The 18727-nt window shown below is 49.5% G+C and overlaps 1 protein-coding gene across 5 annotated transcripts in view; it reads left to right on the top strand.

Annotated features, from left to right (window-relative positions):
• Positions 1–18727, top strand: part of PLCB2 (phospholipase C beta 2) — a 56377-nt gene that overhangs the window by 34393 nt on the left and 3257 nt on the right. For 2 of the 5 annotated variants that reach the window (XM_054066722.1, XM_009566766.2), the window contains exons 14-31: positions 1435–1606; positions 2270–2367; positions 3046–3142; positions 3295–3379; positions 3792–3916; positions 5644–5798; positions 6238–6402; positions 6751–6850; positions 7125–7229; positions 8224–8309; positions 8393–8489; positions 10270–10323; positions 11340–11550; positions 11769–11928; positions 13557–13633; positions 16697–16792; positions 17429–17486; positions 18294–18380. In XM_054066722.1, coding sequence (XP_053922697.1) covers positions 1435–1606; positions 2270–2367; positions 3046–3142; positions 3295–3379; positions 3792–3916; positions 5644–5798; positions 6238–6402; positions 6751–6850; positions 7125–7229; positions 8224–8309; positions 8393–8489; positions 10270–10323; positions 11340–11550; positions 11769–11928; positions 13557–13633; positions 16697–16792; positions 17429–17486; positions 18294–18380 — 2028 coding nt within the window. Of the gene's footprint in view, positions 1–1434; positions 1607–2269; positions 2368–3045; positions 3143–3294; positions 3380–3791; positions 3917–5643; positions 5799–6237; positions 6403–6750; positions 6851–7124; positions 7230–8223; positions 8310–8392; positions 8490–10269; positions 10324–11339; positions 11551–11768; positions 11929–13556; positions 13634–16696; positions 16841–17428; positions 17487–18293; positions 18381–18727 lie in introns of those variants that run through there. The other 3 variants (XR_008449930.1, XM_054066721.1, XR_008449931.1) reach the window with 3 other exon arrangements.

Below are 18727 nucleotides of genomic sequence, written 5' to 3'. Positions count from 1 at the left end.
GGCTCTTCCTACCAATGCTTCTCAATTCCTGTTACCAACCTGGAAATATTCCTTTCCGGTAAGGGACAGTGGCACGCACAGCTTTGGGCTCAGAGTGGCTGAGTGGAGCTCCCGACCTGCTTGACTCTCATCATCCGTTTACTTGTACAGGCATGGTTGCAGTGACACCTTTGGTGATCCCCATGCACGCTGCTGCTTCAGCTGCTTCATGGATGGACACAGATTTAAAATAACAGGCACTGCTTGCATTCTGCAAAGCACGGGGCAGTTCCTTTGGATGAGGAATGGGTCAGAAGGAGGCCATGAAGATGATCTGAGGGCTGGAGCACCTCTGCTATGAGAGACTGAGGGAGTTGAAGTTGTTTAGCCTGGAGAAGAGAAGGCTGCAAGGAGACCTTAAGAGCAGCTTCCAGCACTGAAAGGGGCTCCCGGAAAGCTGGGGAGGGGCTTTTTACAAGGGCCTGTGGGGATAGAATGAGGAGAGTGGCTTTAAATTGGAAAAGGGAAGATTTAGACAAGGCATTAGGCAGAAATTCTTCACCATGACGGTGGGGAGGCCCTGGCCCAGGTTGCCCAGAGCAGTGGTGTCTGCCCCATCCCTGGAGGTGTTGAAGGCCAGGTTGGATGGGGCTTGGAGCCCCTGATCCAGCAGGAGGTGTCCCTGCCCATGGCAGGGGGTGGGACTGGATGGGCTTTGAGGTCTGTTCCAACCCAAACCATTCCTCGATTCTGTTCTATGATAAGCGGTGGAGGGAGCTGAGACATTTGGCCCATGCATCTGTTTGAAAGCACTGAGATCAAAAGAAGAGATAATAATAAGCAAATTAGGAGTTTCCCACTGTTTGGACCCATGTCCAAATGTCCCATTGTCCAGGCAATGGGAAGAAATGTTGGGGGGGTGTGAGGAGAAACAGTTCAGGACATCAGCTGAATGATTAATGTCTTGCTGGTGTCTGCTCGGGGAGTGTAGGTCTAGAAGCACAGGCTGAGTCACACACATCCTTGTCTTGAGCCACCTACTCTGGGATCTCTTTTTTTCAGACCTGCTGCAGGCAGGATGTTTAAATACAGCCTCAGTGCTGACGGAGGAGTGAGCCTGTGGTGTAATGATTGAGGGAGGCGCGATGTGAAAGCCAGAGGGGTGTGGGTGCCTTCAGGACACATAGATGGTTTTTCAGCTGTGGTACAGTAACAGCATGTGCAGAGGCAAAACACTGGTCTGAAACAGCATAGGGAGGATGAATTCTTAGGTAAAAATCTGCATAAATACAGTGGGAAACGCCAGGAGATGGAGGAGTTAAAGTATACAGTAGTGAGAGATGTGTCCATGCACCAGTCAACGGCCAGAGGAACGGTTCTGGGAGAGACAGGAGAGAGGAGTGTTTGAGTTCCACCTTTGTGATGAAAATTTGGTGTGACGTTTATCTGTTGCAGCTGAAGCCAGGAGTTCCTCTTCCAAGTCCTAAGGACCTCTTAGGGAAGATCTTGATTAAGAACAAAAAGAACCAATCGATATCTGGGAAGAGGCAGAGCTCTTTGAAGAAAGGGAGGAACGTGGAACCAGAGATCATCGAGCAACCATCCCCTATGGATGCTGAAGATACCGGTATGTCTGAAGGGAAAATGGGGCGAATAGACCTAGATTAGCAGGTCTGGCCCTCTGGACACCTTCCAGATGACCCAGTACTAGCCTGAGGCCAGCCAGTGCCAGTCATTAATTCACATATTTCAAGGAGCAGCAGAAGCTTGGAAGAGAAATCAAATCTTCTCCATATTCTCAAACACTTTATTGCAAACAAAACAGACGATTAAGTTATGCCCATCAGTCAGCTCTCCTGCCTGCTCCAAGGTGTGTGGCTGCACGAGATGGTAATTCATGGATATGCACCAGCCATTGGTTTGATGGATGACTTTTACTGCTTGTAACTCTCCGATAACCACAAATTCACCATGGCTGACTCCTCACTGTGAGGTTCTTAAAAGTTTATAGAACCTTATTTTCCCCAGAGAAGTAGATTAGATATTGGGAAGAAATGTTCTTCTTTGAGGGTGAGGAGGCCCTGGCCCAGGTTGCCCAGAGCAGTGGTGGCTGCACCATCCCTGGAGATGTTGAAGGGCTGGTTGGATGGGGCTTGGAACCCCTGATCCAGTGGGAGGTGTCCCTGCCCATGGCAGGGGGTGGGACTGGCTGGGCTTTGAGGTCCCTTCCAACTCAAACCATTCCATGATTCTGTGATACAAAGCACTGATGTGGGCTGTGTATGCTCAGTCTGGGCAGGTGACGTGGCTGAAGAGGAACCAGAGGAAGAGGAGGATCCTCTCAGAAACCTGGATGAAGAGCAAATTAAGAAGATGCAGTCAGATGAGGTACTGTCACTGTTTGTCTGTACCTTTCTGGTCTTTTTCCTGGCCACCAGCTTTCTCTGGGGCCTCGGTACACTGAGTAGAGATGAACCCAAAATGGGGTCTTTCCTTCCCCCACGCAACACTACTTTTGCAGGAGACACTGAATAACAGAAATGATGTTGCAAGCTTGGTGAATATGGCAGAAGAGTTATTATTTCTGCCTCTGATATTCTGCATGATTTGGAGATAACTGTATGCCTTCAGGGTGTTTCGAGAGGTTTAACCTTGGTTTGATGACAGTTGTTACTGAAACATGAAGCGCTGCAGCTGAAGGAGGAAGGAGATCAGGGTTCCCTTGAGTAAAAAATCCAATTCCAATTTCCATCTCCTTAATATCACTCGGAGAGGAGGGAAAACAACATCCCAGGTTTGTCCCAGACTCCGTGATTTGAGAGGTTGAGGAGACCTTGGCCTTCTTGCATATTGATGCCTCCCCACCAGTTTTGGCCAAGCTGCCTGGAAGCTCTGTGCTCCTGCACTGTTCATGATGTGATTGTAGGCCAGGGAAGCCACACACTGAGTGTGTCCTGGTTAGGGCAGCCACTAGAGTCCTTTGGTTGTGAAGCCCAAGCGTGTTTTGTTTCATCTCCAGGACACGTCTGTACATTTTTCTTCTCTTGGGTTTTGTTTTCTGCCCAGGGCACCGCTGGTTTGGAAGTGACAGCATACGAGGAGATGTCTAGCCTGGTTAATTACATACAGCCAATCAAATTTGACTCTTTTGAAGTCTCTGCCCGTAAGTCAACTCAGTCTTTTCAGAATCCCAAGTAATTCCATCATAGAAAATGGGTTTCAAGGGCCAAGTGCTTGCTGGGTCTGTTGGTCCCCACACATAGAATGGGGGGCTGGGAATGTCTTTCTCCTAAATGCTTTATCTCCCTTTTCTAGAGAAGAACCGGAGCTACGTAATCTCTTCCTTCACTGAGCTGAAGGCTTATGATCTGCTAACCAAGTTCCCAGTGCAGTTTGTAGAGTATCCTTTTGGCAGCCTTTGTCCAGTGGAGTTGGTTGTAAGGAGCATGAGAGGTCCTCTGAAGCTTGGGTGAAGCTGAGGACTATCTAGCTGGCTTCTGGTTCCAGAACCAGGTAAACTCTTCATCAGAGATGTAAAGTGGGTTGGTGCTGGAAAGGTAGGATCTTCCAAGGTGGCTTGGGATCGATTCAGAGAGATTCTTGGCAGAATGTGTCCTGCTGTAGGGAACACCAAGGCTGCTTGAGTGGAAAGGGTGCAGGAAAGGAGCCTGATGTTGCCAGGGCTTCTCTCATCTGGAAGGCTCTGAGCATTTGGTAGCAGAGCTTAAATGATTTTCACAATCTGAGTACGTGAGCCAGACTCAGGGGACACAATGAGTTCTCCAGAGTTGTTTCCAATAGAGCGACTGCAGATACAACAAGCGACAGATGAGCCGGATCTACCCCAAAGGCACACGGATGGACTCCTCCAATTACATGCCTCAGATGTTCTGGAATGTCGGCTGTCAGATGGTGGCCCTCAACTTCCAGACCATGGGTGAGTGTCATGTTGGCTTCCAGCTGCTGGGTGGGTGAGGCTGTGTGCTCGTCTTCACTGTCTCTTCCTCTGCTGCTCTTTCCTTCTGCTGCCTTTTCCACGAATGCATTTACTTTGCCTGCCTTTTCCCAAAGCGTTGTTCTTTGACTCCATCTCCTGCAGACCAAAAGCTCTTTTCTAGGCCCAGCACAAACCCGGCACACCCAGGTGTTGTTCCCACACTGGTGCACACACAAAGACACGTTCTCGCTCTCACTCAGCATCTGAGTGCCTTCTCTGACTGCCCTGATATGGGATGTCAGATAGAATAATGTGCACAAACACATCAGAAGCTCCTGCTTCTCCTGAGCTGCTTCCTTTCTTGAAGGCAGCTGGCTGGGCTCCATCTGTCTATGGCACTGGCCTGTCTAGGCTATTATTTCCAATACTTTGACCTGAACAGGGCAGAAAAGCCTTTCTTTGCTGAGAAGCATGAGAAGGAGAGAAAAGCCTCCAGAGAAAGCTATTCTTTACTCTTCTTCCCTTCTCAGAGGAGTGTCTCGTGTACAGGGTGCAGAGGACCAGCTGTAGGGTTAAAAAAAGCAACCTTAAAAGGGAGAGAGTGAGAGGTTGGTTACAAAGAGGATCTCGTAGTGAAGACAAGTGCAGAAACCACAAGGCAGTGTTGTCAAAAGAACCGACAGGGGGAGAAGATGGACTCAGAGGAGACTGAAAATGAGGAGCAGAGGGGTTCAGACAACTATTGACTTTGCACCCAAAACAGCGGGTGCTTCTTAAAGCAGGGTGTCACGGTTTGGCTCTGGCCTGGCTGGTTTTGGCAGCTAAAGCTGAGCAGATGAGTACCCAATTCCTGCTCCTCCTACCCCCAGGGAAAGGGAAATGATAACTTGTGGGTTGGAAACTAAAACTGCATCTTTAATGAAATAATAGTAATAAGAGGGAAGATAATCAGAAAATAATAAAATATATAGAAATATATGACATCAGGCCTCAGCCCCTCATTCACTGCTTCCCCACAAATGCTGCAGAGCAGACATGAGGGAAGGTGTCCAGGATAGGAGGGAGCTGGGCTCAAGAGCTGGATTTAGGAATGCACGGATCCAGGATCAGGAGAAAACAGATGGGCGAGGTCCTCGCTGGACGCTTGCCATCGCAAAAGAGGGCGAGGCCCTCGTGATCTTTCAGTTTCATACCAAATAGGATGTTTATGGGTTGGAATCCTCTGCTGGTCAGTTTGGGGTCACCTCTCCTGTCCACCCCTCCCTGCAGGTATGACCTTTTTCACCTCTTTGAGTTCCATCAGCTCAAGGGTGGCCTTTGTTTCTGTAGGAATAAGAACAGGCCTTGGCCTTTCTACATCCAAGTGCCCCATGTGATCACCACGAGAGAAACTTAAAACATGCTGTTATTGTTCAGAAACTGAAGTTCCTCTGACGAGACTTTGCTGAAGTCAGAAACTGATTCTACTTTAGCTCAAACCACACCAGTAGGTTTTAGTTTCGTTCCACCCATGCCTTATGGTGCAATCATCAGCAAACCCCTCGCCTTTCTCACCACAGCTGCTGTAATATTTCTCCCTGTAGGGTGCTGAGAGGCTTAATTAGTTTCTGAAACGGCTGTGTGAGCCTTTGGCAAGCATGGGCTGAAGTACAGCATCTTCCAGCTCATTCATAACCACCTGATGAGGTCCCTCAGACATTTTCCTCTGCATCTCCCTTGTATCTCAGATGTCCCCATGCAGCAGAACATGGCTCTCTTTGAGTTCAACGGCCAGTGTGGGTATCTGCTCAAGCACGAATTCATGCGGCGCCCAGACAAGCAGTTTGACCCCTTCTCCGTGGACCGCATTGATGTGGTGGTGGCAAGTACCCTGTCTGTCACGGCAAGTACAAACCATGGGGTTGTTCCTCCCCTGACAGCCAGTTCCTGCCACTGCGGACAGAACTGGCATCTCCATCCCCGCAATTTATTACCCAGTAGGGCTCTTGGAGGCAAACGAACCCGGCGAGTCCTGTGGGAGCGGGTTACCATGGCAACTCCCAGCCTTTTCGCTATCTTAAATTAATCATCATTGCGTGAAAATTGAAAATTAGCATCTGCCACACAGAAGCAGCCAAGGCTGCGGTGATGGGGAGGGAGGAGGTTGGAGGAAGCGCTGCAGCAAGAAACATGGGTGGAAGTGAAAGAAAAGCCTTTTGGGGACTGGAAGCTCCATCAGGAAAGATGGTTTTGGGTGGGAAAGTGACTTTGGGATGAAGGAATGGGTGGGTTCTTCTGTTTTATTTTCAGCAGTTGCTAATTCTGTTTCTTCTTGTTGATAGATACTTTCTGGTCAGTTCCTCTCAGACCGCAGTGTGAAGACATATGTGGAAGTGGAGCTGTTTGGGTTGCCCAGGGACACAAAACGCAAATACAGAACCAAACTGACCTCCACTGCCAACTCCATTAACCCTGTGTGGAAAGAGGAGGCTTTTGTTTTTGAAAAGGTAAGGTCCCTTCAACTCAAACCATTCTGTGATTCTCTGAAAACACTTTTCAGGCTTCAGTTCTGGCAGAATAGTTTTTAGTTAATTTTATGGAAGAAGAAAACCAGGGAGGAGGGAGGAGCCCTTCTGGCAAGTTCATTCTCTTCGCTGGTGAATTGGTTCATGGAAGCTGAGGTTTGGAGGCTTGTTCTCCCCATTTGTTCTTTAGGTAAACTAAATAGGCAAGATCTTCCTTGGAGAGGTGGCAGTGCTTTGATGGAAGGAGGGAGAGAGTAAGGTTCTCCTTGGTGAAGCTGGTTTGCTGTTAGGAGTGAGAGGTGAGGATGCCTTACTCTGTTTTTCCCTTAGATCATGATGCCTGAGTTGGCATCTCTTAAAATTGTGGCCTGGGAGGAAGGAGGGAAGTTCATTGGCCATCGTGTCATCCCTGTTATTGCAGTGCATTCAGGTAAGTGCGGCTACAATTCCTTCAGCTTTTGTGCCCTTGAGGTCTCTCCATTGGAAGTTGTGAAGAAGTTAGCAAGCAAAACATGCAGATGTTCCTCATCTCCATTCCTGTCAGCAGTGGAGCCTCCAAATTCATCCTGTCACTGCCTTGGCTTAATTCCATAATGTATCCACCATGCCCTCCTGCAAAGAGAGGCTTTGTTTTGCACTTGGAGCGTCTGCACAAGAAGGGACAGGGATTCTGTCAGCTCACCTCCTCTGCTTTCTGCTTCCAGGCTACCACCACGTTTGTCTCCGCAGCGAAAGCAACATGCCACTCACCATGCCTTCTCTGTTTGTGTACCTGGAAGTAAAGGACTACGTTCCCGACGCTTGGGCAGGTAGGATGCATGTGAGGGTTGCTTTGGCTCTATCCAAACTGTGATCCAGCAGCAATTTTCCAGCCTCAGGGGCTGCTTTCCTTAATTCCTCGTCAGGGTGGGACCTGAGTGTGTGCCAGCATCCTGTCACACCCTTGCTTTTGTTGGAAGAGGCTGGATGCTTACACTGTAACTGTGACTGGTTCCCCGTAGGGGCGAGGTGCGCACACACCTGAGGCAGCGTGGGTGTAACTGTGTCCAGTTTGGGATGGGACCATTTCTTCCCTGCTTCATCCAGTGGCAGGAGAGGTGGTCACTATCAGGGATTGACAGCAGTAGGGCTCTAGGGAACACAGGCATGTTCTTCTTCTCTGTTTCTTGCTGGTGCTGGGATACAGGGATCTTACTCTAAAAAGGAAATGGTCAAACCATCCCTGAAACCAGAGGACGCCCATGGAGATGAACCAAAGGTTGGAGCACCTCTGCTATTAGGCCAGGCTGGGAGAGTTGGGGTTGTTCAGCCTGGAGAAGAGAAGGCTGCGGGGAGACCTTAGAGCAGCTTTCAGGACTGAAAGGGGCTCCAGAAAAGCTGGGGAGGGGCTCTTGATCAGGGAGTGCAGGGACAGGATAAGGGAATGGTTTGAAGCTGAAAGAGGGGAGATTGAGATGAGATCTTAGGCAGAAATGTTTTGCCATGAGGATGGGGACGTGCTGGCCCAGGTTGCTTAGAGCCATGGTGGCTGCCCCGTCCCTGGAGGTGTTGAAGGCCAGGTTGGATGGGGCTTGGAGCCCCTGATCCAGTGGGAGGTGTCCCTGCCTCTGGCAGGGTGTGAGACTGGATGGGCCTTGAGGTCCCTTCCAACCCAAACCATTCTGTGATTCTAAGCAGACGATACAAAACCTCCCTTCTCCACGATTTCCTGTTCTAGGCCAGAAAGCAAACAAGAAAGCAGGGGAAAGAAGAGTACAATGAGTTATTTGATAATCCGAGCAAAGCCCTCCTCTTTGTTTCTAGATCTGACCATTGCTCTCTCCAACCCCATTAAGTTCTTCAGCCTGCAAGACAAGAGATCCGTTAAGCTAAAGGATGGCTCAGTGGAGGTAAGCTCTTCCAGGTTCTTCTGCTGCCTCTAAAGAGGTTGCATGTTTTCAGCCTGAAATAATGGAGGTGGTGTTTGTTTTAGAGGCTTGGCCCACAAAGGAACCTCCCATCTGCTGAAAGTAACGGGATACCAGACTCTGCTGGGAGATGCAGCTTTCCTGTTTCAAATGGGCCTGCAGGTAAGGGTGTGGGTGTGAGGGGACCTCAAAGCAGATGGGAAAGCCTGTGCACTCAACAGGCTGGAAAAAGACAGCGCTGGAGGGTGACGATCATTGGTAATGTGGTCAGAACCTCTCAGGCGAAGTCGCCAGCTTGGCATTGATGACAGAAGTCGTAGTTACCCTGACTTTTGTGGCTGGGGCAAGTGTGATGTGCATAGGGCTTTTAATCCACAAAGAAAAGTCATCCTAGGTGTCCACTGAGACCACCAGGAGGCAAACTGCAGGCCCAGCCGGCATGAACATCGTGTCTCCTCTCCAAGGCAGGGCCAAGGTGCTGGGGTAGCACTGCTGTTCCCTGTGCGATCCTGAGGACTCTGATGGGCAACCTCAGTTTTCCAGGTTCAGCACAGGGTTCTCTGGGTGAGAATTATGTTAAGAGAAACTACTATCCATGGAAGAACTGGCCCATGGTAGAGATGTAGCCTTTCATCTTCAGTGTGAAATGGCAGGTTGACAGTTTTGAGCAAAGATAGGATACTACGGATATTTCTGAGACAAATGGCTTGTTTTATCCTCCAGTACCTCACTGCTCTTCACCTCTTCCTTGTTCTTTTCAAAGGTCTCTTTCTGTAGGTTATCGTTGATTTTTGACATTTTAAGTATGTTTAGATCCCTCTTGAAAACTCTCTTAACTTCTGAAACTGGCTCAGGTTGCCCAGAGTGGTTGTGGTTGCCCTGTCCCTGGAGGCGTTCAAGGCCAGGCTGGATGGGGCTTAGAGTCCCTGATCCAGTGGGAGGTGTCCCTGCCTATGGCAGGGAGTGGAACTGGATGATCTATAAGATCTCTTCCAACCCAAACCTTCCATGATTCTATAATTTATTACTAGGTTTAAGAAGCTGTAGCAGAGAAAGATCTTCCTAATGGTACATTTGTTCCTTGCATAGTGACACCTTCCAGTTGGAAGCCAAGGTGGCTAAAGTCCAGTGGCATCCTGGCCTGTTTCAGGAACAGGGTGGCCAGCAGGAGCAGGGAAGAGATTGTGCCCCTGGACTCAGTGCTGATGAGGCCACACCTCAAATCCTGGGTTCAGTTTTGGGACCCTTACTCCAAGAAGGACATTGAGGGGCTGGAGTGCATCCAGAGAAGGGAATGGAGCTGGGGCTGGAGAACAAGGTTTATGAGAGGCATCTGAGAGCACTGGGGCTGTTTAGCCTGGAGGCTGAGGGGAGACCTCATCACTGTCTACGAATGCCTGAAAGGAGCTTGTGCTGAGGTGGGTGCTGGGTTCTTCTCCCAAGTGACAGGCAGTAGGAAAGGAAATTTACACCAGAGTGGGTTTAGATTGGATATTAGGAAACATTTCTTCATGGAAAGGGTTCTCAGGCCCTGGCAGAGGCTGCCCAGGACAGTGATGGAGCCCCATCCTTGGAGGGGTTTAAAATCTGGGCAGACTTGGTGCTCAAGGGATCTTTTTCAGTAGTGGACAAGGACGGTTGGATTCGATGATCTCAAAGGTCTTTTCCAACCAAATGGTTCTGTGATTCTCTGATTTTAAGTCATCACCTGCAATATTCCGCTCGTGCAGGCTCTTTGGAAAGGCAGAGGATCCTGTTCCCTTTCGCTGTGCTTGTTAACAAAGTTCCCAAACACTTTAGCATCTCGGCAGATTAATTAATTACTGTGGCTTCACACCAACATCCTTCACAAGGCCCACGTTCTCGATGAGCCCCTCAGTGTCTGTTTTCAACCTGAAGGTCCGGGATAGAACATAACCAGGAACGTCTGTTGTGATTTCAGGAGCAGCGGCTTTCACCAAGGATGAAAGTGCAATAGAAGCAACGCAGATTGCAGGTAACTTCTCATGCTGTTCCTGTGACCTTGGCAGTCATCTCACATTCCCTCTCCCTATTTCTGACTGGGATGAAGATGAAGCCTGTCTTGCAACTTAAAAAGGACCACCCAAGTGAATCTGCTGCACTGGGGATGTGTTGCCAAGTAATTGTTAAGGACATCAATTTTCATTTTAAATGTTATTCCTAAAGAAAAACTTTCCCCAGGACACAGCTGTGATTACTTCAAATATGTACCTTCCATAATCACAGAATCATAGAATGGTTCGAGTTTAGGGAAGGGACCCTAAAGTTCATCTAATTCCAACCCGCTTGCCATGGGCAGGGACACCTTCCACTGGATCAGAGGCTCTAAGCCCCATCCAACCTGGCCTTCAACACCTCCAGGGATGGTGCAGCCACCACTGCTCTGGGCAGCCTCGGCCAGGGCCTCCCCACCTGAGTTCATCATGAAGAATTTCTTCCTAATGTCTCATCTAAATCTTCCCCCTTCCAATATAAAGCTATTCCCCCCCATCCTATCACTTCATGCCTTTGTAAAAAGCCCCTCCCCAGCTTTCTTGTAGGGCCCCCTAGAAGGTGGGCCCTGGTTTGACAGTCTGGACTTGTCGAGTTGCATTTAAGCTCCAGTGTCCTCAGTACCAGCTCTGAGAAGCCGATCCCGCACAGCACAGCCTGGCACTGCAGACACACCCGTGAGTTCTGCATAGTTTTGCGCATTCCAAGCCCAAACCCAAACCCGTTACTTCCGTATAGAAGGTAACTCCTGGAGACTTTTGGCTGCAGATAACCACATCTGCCTGCCTTGCTGCTGCCAGATATCAAGTTCTCCAACAGCTCATCCTTTCCCTTTCATTTTTATCTGCCTCAAACCCCTTTTTGTTTATTCCTCGCAACCCACACAGAGGGAGAAAAAGCTGAATGAAGGCAGTGCTGGAAATCCTGACCCCAAAAGGCATCACAGTAGGTTGAGAAATGCTAGATGAGAGCAAACAGCCTCTTTATTTTGTGCTTTAGAGCCTCAGACAGCAAGCATCGCGGAGCTGCAGCAGATGAAGCTCTTTCTGAAGCTGCTGAAGAAACAGGAGAAGGAACTGAGGGAGCTGGAGCGGAAAGGATGTAAACGGAGGGAGGAGCTGCTGCAGAAGTATTCTGTGCTCTTCTCAGAGCCTCTGTGCTATGGAGGCAAGAAAAGAATGATAAACAGCAGGAAGACCCAGAAGAAGAGGTAAATGCAGCACAGGGCCTGGCCTGTGGGTCACCACCACAAACCAAAGCAGAGGAATCCCCAAGAGAAGCGTGGCTTCGCTGAAGGAAGCCCGGAGTGCTGTGGGCATCCACATCTCCTGGATTTATAGCTTTGGATGTTGCCGCTGAGGGGTAGGCAGGGAGGTCAGGATCGTCAGCATCTCTTGAAGCAGCAGAGCTGCTGTCTTTCTTCTGCAGGAGTTTGACTACAGGTGACGTTGGTACATGTGCAAATCCTGTAGAAATGGCAGAAAGCCAAGTTTTGGAACTGAGAGAGAGGCTGGAGATGGACCTCACCCACCTAGGAGAGGAACACTATGATGGGATTCGAAGAAAGAAAGAGCAGCACGCCACAGAGGTAAGGACCACGAGAGCCAACAGCAAATGTAGCCAGGAGAGCAAAGACAGCCTGAAAATGGAGTTCTTTGCTAAACTCTGAGCTTGGAAACGTAACTGTGGGGCAGAACCCCCCACCCTCAGAGCCACTGTTGGGTCCACACAAGATAAGTGAGCCTGTAGACAGTGATCCTTATTTGTCAGAAGCAGTAAAAATCCAGCAGGAACATTTTTATAGGTCTGTGATGTGAGAGGAGTTGAGCAGTGCTGCCCTGGAGCACGTCAGGCTCCATTTTCAACTCCTCTGGGAGCTTGGCTTGGGCTTAATGTGGTGTTTATTGGCTTTGTGCTCTGCCACCTCTCTAGGAGCATGGGTGTGTGAGGCTGTACCATGCTTCTCACAGCTCCCACTTGATGTGCCACCAGCCAGGTGACATGTGGGCGTGTTGAAGCCCTGCAGGTTCCCCAGTGGTGACCATTGCAGCCTTGCAGATACACAGGGGCAACCACGCTCACCAATCATACAGCCAGGACAGAAGATGCATGGGAGAAGAGTGGCCCCACCAGTACACTCAGTGTTTGCCACTGCTGCATCTGTGCCTGTGAAATGAAACCTGGAGCGGGACAGCACCTCAGGGACCACCTCTTAGCAGGCCTGGATTTCATTCCTTTTGGAATCCAGAAAGTGTTTTGCTGTTTGACTTAGTAGAAGACTTAAATGTCTACGCAGGGTGTTACCAGCGAGTCCTGAAAGCTCATCGGTGCTTCCCACACCCTTGGACCTCCCCACCTTAAGCAGTCCCCAGCGAGAGAGACTGATGCCTGGAGACAAGGTGCAGCCCACAAGGTGGAGATGAGAAATATGGGATAGGGCATCTCTTCCAGTGAAAGGGGGACTGTTCCAGGATTTAAAGGCTTTTTCCAAAGGACCTGGCATCGTGTCTTAAATCTTAGGTTCCCTGGTGCATTTTGGCTTGACAAGCACCTTGCAAGCTGTCTCCAAGACTGGCTGGTCTAGCATGTGTCAACTCTAAGAGAGAAGAAAACCTGTTCTTGAGAAGCAGCTTTACCTGGAAATTGTGCTTATTGGCAGAGAAACCAAGAGAATAAGACAATCTTGTCTCATGCTCTGACAGAGACTGAGAGATGTAGTGGGCAAGGCTACAAAAAGGAAATCAAACCCCGGAGCTGCAGAGTGCACAGCCCAGCAGGCAGGGTTTTCCTTTCAGGCTGTCTCTGCGGGCAGGTCCAACTGCACACTGGCTCTGCCAGGAGCTTCCACAAGAAGGCCCAGCCTCTTGTTTAGAAGGTAGGATCTGCTGCTGTTTCCCGTATACCCAAAAGCACAGTGAATCTGGTGCTGCCTCTTATACAGAGAGAAGCAGCTGTCCATAAAGGTAGCCTAGAGGTGGTGACATGGCTTGTGGAGCAGCCTCTGGCCTTGGTAGGTCACACTACCAGCCCAGTGTGGTCTGTGGGCACATCTGACCTCACTGTCGTGGTGCACGGGTTTGCACAGAGCCTCCTGGGTGAGTTGGCCTCTGGGATTGAGCCCAGGGAGAGATAAAGCCAAATTCACTAGTAATTAAATACAGGTGGGCTGCGTGTCATCTTGGTTTGGTTTTCATCTTGTTTTCATTCCTTGAACAGCAAGTGACCAAGATTATAGAGCTGGCCAGAGAGAAGCAGGCAACTGAGCTGAAGGCACTGAAGGAGTCATTGGAAAGGTAAACTTGATATTTGAATAATGAAGTAATAATGCACGAATAATGAAGCAATAATAATCTTGCCTGGGGTAGGGTTTTCTGCTGGATCACAAAGCCCCGTGCTAGAGGCAGGGGGTGAATACAGGGGAAGAGAAGCGTTTGCACTGGAAGGAACGAATCCAGTTCCACACCCTGCCATGGGCAGGGACACCTCCCACTGGATCAGGGGCTCCAAGCCCCATCCAACCTGGCCTTCAACACCTCCAGGGATGGGACAGCCACCACTGCTTTGGGCAACCTGGGCCATGGCCTCCCCACCCTCACCGCAAAACATTTCTCCATCTCACCTTTTTCAGCTCAAAACCGTTCCCCTCATCCTGTCCCTGCACTCCTTGATCAAGAGCCCCTCCCCAGCTTTCCTGGAGTCCTGTCAGCACTGAAAGCTGCTCTAAGGTCCCCAACTCTCTCTCGTATGAGAGATGCTCCAGCCCTCAAATCGTCATTGTGGCCTCCTCTGGATTCCCTCCAACAGGTCCATCTCCTATGTTGGGCACCTCAGAGCTGGATGCAGGACTCCAGGTGGGGTCCCATGAGAGCAGAGTCTTTTACTTTAGTGAGAAAGTGAGGCAGAAGTGATGAGACACAAGGTCTCACACGGTTGCCCAGTGGCAGGGGTGGTAAGAGAGCTCTCGCCTTGTCATCTCCAGAACAGCGTCTGTGCCCCAAGACACCAAACAGGGTACAAGCATTCGAGCTGCAGTCAGCAGCCTTGACTGATGGACTCAGAAAGATAGGAAATAAGCCTGCAGGTCACTGGATGTCATCTCTGTCTGCTGCGGTCTGTCCATCACGTATAATCCCTTCCAGGGACTGATCAGCTCAGCCTTCTAAAAGAATTGAGCCCCGCTACTTAAACTGGCAGAATCAATTCACCAATTTCTAGTCAGGCATTTATCCATTTGTTCGTGCAATAACTTTGTCCTGAAGCTAAAATCCTCACTCATTCCTGCTTCCCATTATATCCTCTCTCAGCCTTTACTTGCTGAATTGGGCAAAGGTTCCTCTTTTCATGTCCTCCATCAAGACAGATTCGGTTTGTCTCAGCTATTCAGCATATTCAGACAAGGGTAAGAAAACCAGGGCATACCAGGAGTAATGGTTTGTTAATGATACGGTGTCATTTAGTAGAGTCACAGCTGGCTGTGAGGAGCTCCAGGAAGATTTAAAGATCTTGAGCAATGGGCAATAAAATGGCAGTTAAATTTGGGATGAATAAATAGAAATGAATGCGAATGGAAAACCCAACTGTACAAGGGCTGAGCTGTTGTCACTCGGGAAGGAGATCTTGGTTCTGTCCCTCTGCTCTGCTCTGGTGAGACCCCACCTGGAGCCCTGTGTCCAGTTCTCAAGTCCCCAGCATAAGGACATGGAACTGTTGGAGCGAGTGCAGAGGAGGCCACAGAGATGATCCAAGGCTGGAGCACCTCTGCTGTGAGGCCAGGCTGGGAGAGTTGGGGTTGGTCAGCCTGGAGAAAAGAAGGCTGCAGGGAGACCTTAGAGCAGCTTCCAGGACTGAAAGGGGCTCCAGGAAAGCTGTGGAGGGACTTCTTACAAGAGCCTGGCGTGACATGATGAGGGGGAATAGCTTTAAATTGGAAGGGGGAAGATTTAGATGAGACATTAGGAAGAAATTCTTCATCATGAACTCAGGTGGGGAGATCCTGGCCCAGGTTGCCCAGAGCAGTGGTGGCTGCACCATCCCTGGAGATGTTGAAGGCCAGATTGGATGGGGCTTGGAGCCCCTGATCCAGTGGGAGGTGTCCCTGCCCATGGCAGGGAGTGGGACTGGGTGAGCTTTGAGGTCCCTTCCAACTGAAACCATTCTGTGATTCTATGAAAACCAAGAGCCAAGTCAGCCTTATGCCACCGCATCCATCACTGTGAAGTCACTTGTTCAGTATGTGATCACGAACAAAAGGCTTTAAAAGAGCAAGAAGGGGGTGGCAAGGAGAGTCAGCAGCAGGGAGTTGTTTCTGCACAGAAAGTATCTGAGCCAGACTCAGCGTGGAGAGCAGATGACTGAGGGGGATGCGACAAAGTGCATAAAATCATGAGTGGTGTGGAGAAGAAGAATGGGGAAGTGATTACTCATAGTTTGTTGTAAGAGAAGAACCGTGGGGCACCCAGTGAGGTTCTTGGGGAGCGTGACTTCTGTCACACAGCTTAGAAATGAAGTTCTTGTCCTCTCATGGCGAGGAGTTTTGCAGTCTAAAAGTAGAGCTGAACTCCCAGATGTGAGAGACATCCACAGGAGATAAATGCGTAGAAGCTGGAGGACAGACTGGGAAGTTGGAGGATGGGAAAATCACCCTATGCTTATTTTCTTTCCTACGCTTCTCTTACGTGTTTGCTTCTTCCACTGTTGGAGGCAGGACCCTGGCCTGATGGGCCACTCTTGCGTGCACCTTCACAGCCATCCTGATGTAGTTGTGCTGCACAGGGGTGGCAGGGATGACGTTCTGCTGGTGCATCAGCAGCCTCGGGTACCCTGCTAACACCTTTCTCCCTCTCCTTGGCTTGTGCTCTGGCCTGCAGTTGGCATTTTGATGCCACACAGGGCACAGATCTGAGGTTTTGTTCTTTCCATTGTTCCTACTGGTCAGTCAAATGCTTTCTAAGTATTGATGGGTTCTGCTTTGCAAGCCACATCCCTTAGTTTATCTGCCTTTCTGCTTGCTTCACGTCATCTTTTGAACTCTCCTATAGAGCCACGTAGCTCCTTCTTTAGTTTTTCTTTTTCATTTAGCAGTGTAAATCCTTTCAGTAAGTCTCCTGCTGCTCCAGAAGAACCCAGTACAACCCAGTTGTAACACATGGATTTTCTCCTGTCCTTTTGCTATGACTCAATTTGAAAAGAAGAAAATGTTACAGGACTTAAAATATTCTGCAGACTTAGGGCTTTGTGCTGCACTATCGCTCAAGCTTTGCTTTTCCAGGTAGTCACGCGCTGCAGAGAGCAGATGTGGAGAGCTGTGTCAGTCTGGGGTTTGTAATCAATCTCTCAGTGCTCTCTTCTCTCCCCAGTAACATTAAAGACATTAAGAAGAAGCTGGAGGCAAAGAGAGTGGACCGAATCCAGGCTGTGATGAGGAGCACCAGCAACAAGGCAGCTCAGGAGAGGTACTGGGAGAGAACAGGGAAGAGATTGTCCCCCTGAACTTGGTGCTGGTGAGGCTGCACCTTGAATTCTAGGTTTGGTTTTGGGCCCCTCACTCCAAGAAGGACATTGAGGGGCTGGAGCGCATCGAGAGAAGGGAACGGAGCTGGGAAAGGGGCTGGGGAACAAGGGTTATGAGAGGCGGCTGAGGGACCTGGGGCTGTTTGGTCTGGAGAAGAGGAAGGTGAGGGGAGACCTCATCACTGTCTACAACTGCCTGAAAGGAAGGTTGTGGTGAGATGGGTGCTGGGCTCTTCTCCCAAGTAACGAGGGATTGGATGAGAGGAAATGGCCTCAAGTTGTACCAGGGCAGGTTCACATTGAACATCAGGAAAGATTCCTTCACGAAAAGTGTTCTCAGACCCTCACAGAGGCTGCCCAGGGCAGTGGTGGAGTGCCCATCCCTGGAGGGGTTTAAAAGCTGGGCAGACGAGGTGCTCAGGGATCTGGTTTAGTAGTGGACAGAGACAGTTGGACTCAATGATCTCAAATGCTTTTTTTCCAGACAAATAATTCCATGATTCTATGACATTGATAAACAGGTTTTATATAGAGACAACAGGTGGGTTATAGGTTTTTATGGATTTCTTTCCTTAAAGGTTGAAGAAAGAAATTAACAACTCTCACATTCAGGAGGTGGTGCAAACCATCAAACTGGTAAGTCCTGGCACTGCCACAGCATCGCTCTTCTGTAAAGCAAGGGTGTCTGTTGGATGGCACCAGCAAGGCTCCCAGACAGAGTACAAGCTCTCAGAGGTGTTTAGATCCTCTAAATTGCCTCTGTGCCAAGCAGTCTGAGTAATTATGGCTCTCCAGAGCAGTGGTGGCTGCCCCATCCCTGGAGGTGTTCAAGGCTAGGTTGGATGAGGCAGTGGGAGGTGTCCCTGCCCACAGCAGGGGGCTTGAAGTGGTTGGCCTTTGAGGTCCCTTCCAACCCAAACCATTCCATGATTCTAGTTCTGATGGCTACTGTCCTTACTAATGTTCTGCGAGTCCTTGAGGGTGCATTTGGTCCCCCAGCCTGGTCAGGGATGCAGTGCAGATGGAGCCCTCTGGAATATTCTGCACTGGTGTTGCAGGGGTCTTTTTGCAGCACAATTAATAAGCGTCTGCCTCCACATCTACTGAATAGTGCACAACACTGTGAGAGGGGGAGGAGAAGATCCAAAGGTTCCCATCTTTGCCCTTTTGAGATGCAGCCCCTTATAGAGCAGAGTCATGCGCACATGTGTGTCTGTTCTTGCAGTGCTTTCCTAGTTCAGGGGCTTGAGGAGGACACAAACACCTTGGAGCCAGCAGATATTGGTCAGAATTGGGAATGAGGGGGATACTGTGCCATGTGCTGGGTAAATCTGTGTCTTGTGCTCTAACAATGTATCTTGCTGCTGTAAGCTTGGGCTGGCTAAAGCATTTCCTTATAAAAAACTTAAATTTAAGTGCTTTTTTAATTTATTCTTTTTAAAGGTAACAGAAAAGACAGACAGGTATCAGCAGAAACTGGAAGAGAAGCAGGCAGAGAATCTGAGAGCAATCAAGGAGAAAGAAAGCCAGGTAAAGGCACCCATGGAGCTCAGGGTCAGTGCTGTACAGTAAATCCTAAATACTCAAGGGGTTTCATCTTCCTTGTGCACTCTTTAATTAATGCCTCACTCATCCTGCACACGCACGCTGTAGCCACCCACTCCTCTGTGCACTGAATGAATGACTTAGATCTGCGTGGGCTCCTCGAGAACCACCTTCAAAGTCACAGCTGCTGCACCCTGATGCTCCCTGTGCCAGCACGAGCATTCATCTCACCACAGAACCTTCTAAATTTCAAGTGTGGTGGAAACGCGTCTTTAAATGAGACAAATCTCACCCCTCAAAGTGCACAAATGCACTCATGTTCTTTCAAGGTG

This window comes from Cuculus canorus, chromosome 5, assembly GCF_017976375.1.
Source record: "Cuculus canorus isolate bCucCan1 chromosome 5, bCucCan1.pri, whole genome shotgun sequence".
NCBI lineage: Eukaryota > Metazoa > Chordata > Aves > Cuculiformes > Cuculidae > Cuculus > Cuculus canorus.
Note: the sequence above shows the minus strand (reverse complement) of the source record. Positions and strands in the feature narration are given on the sequence as shown.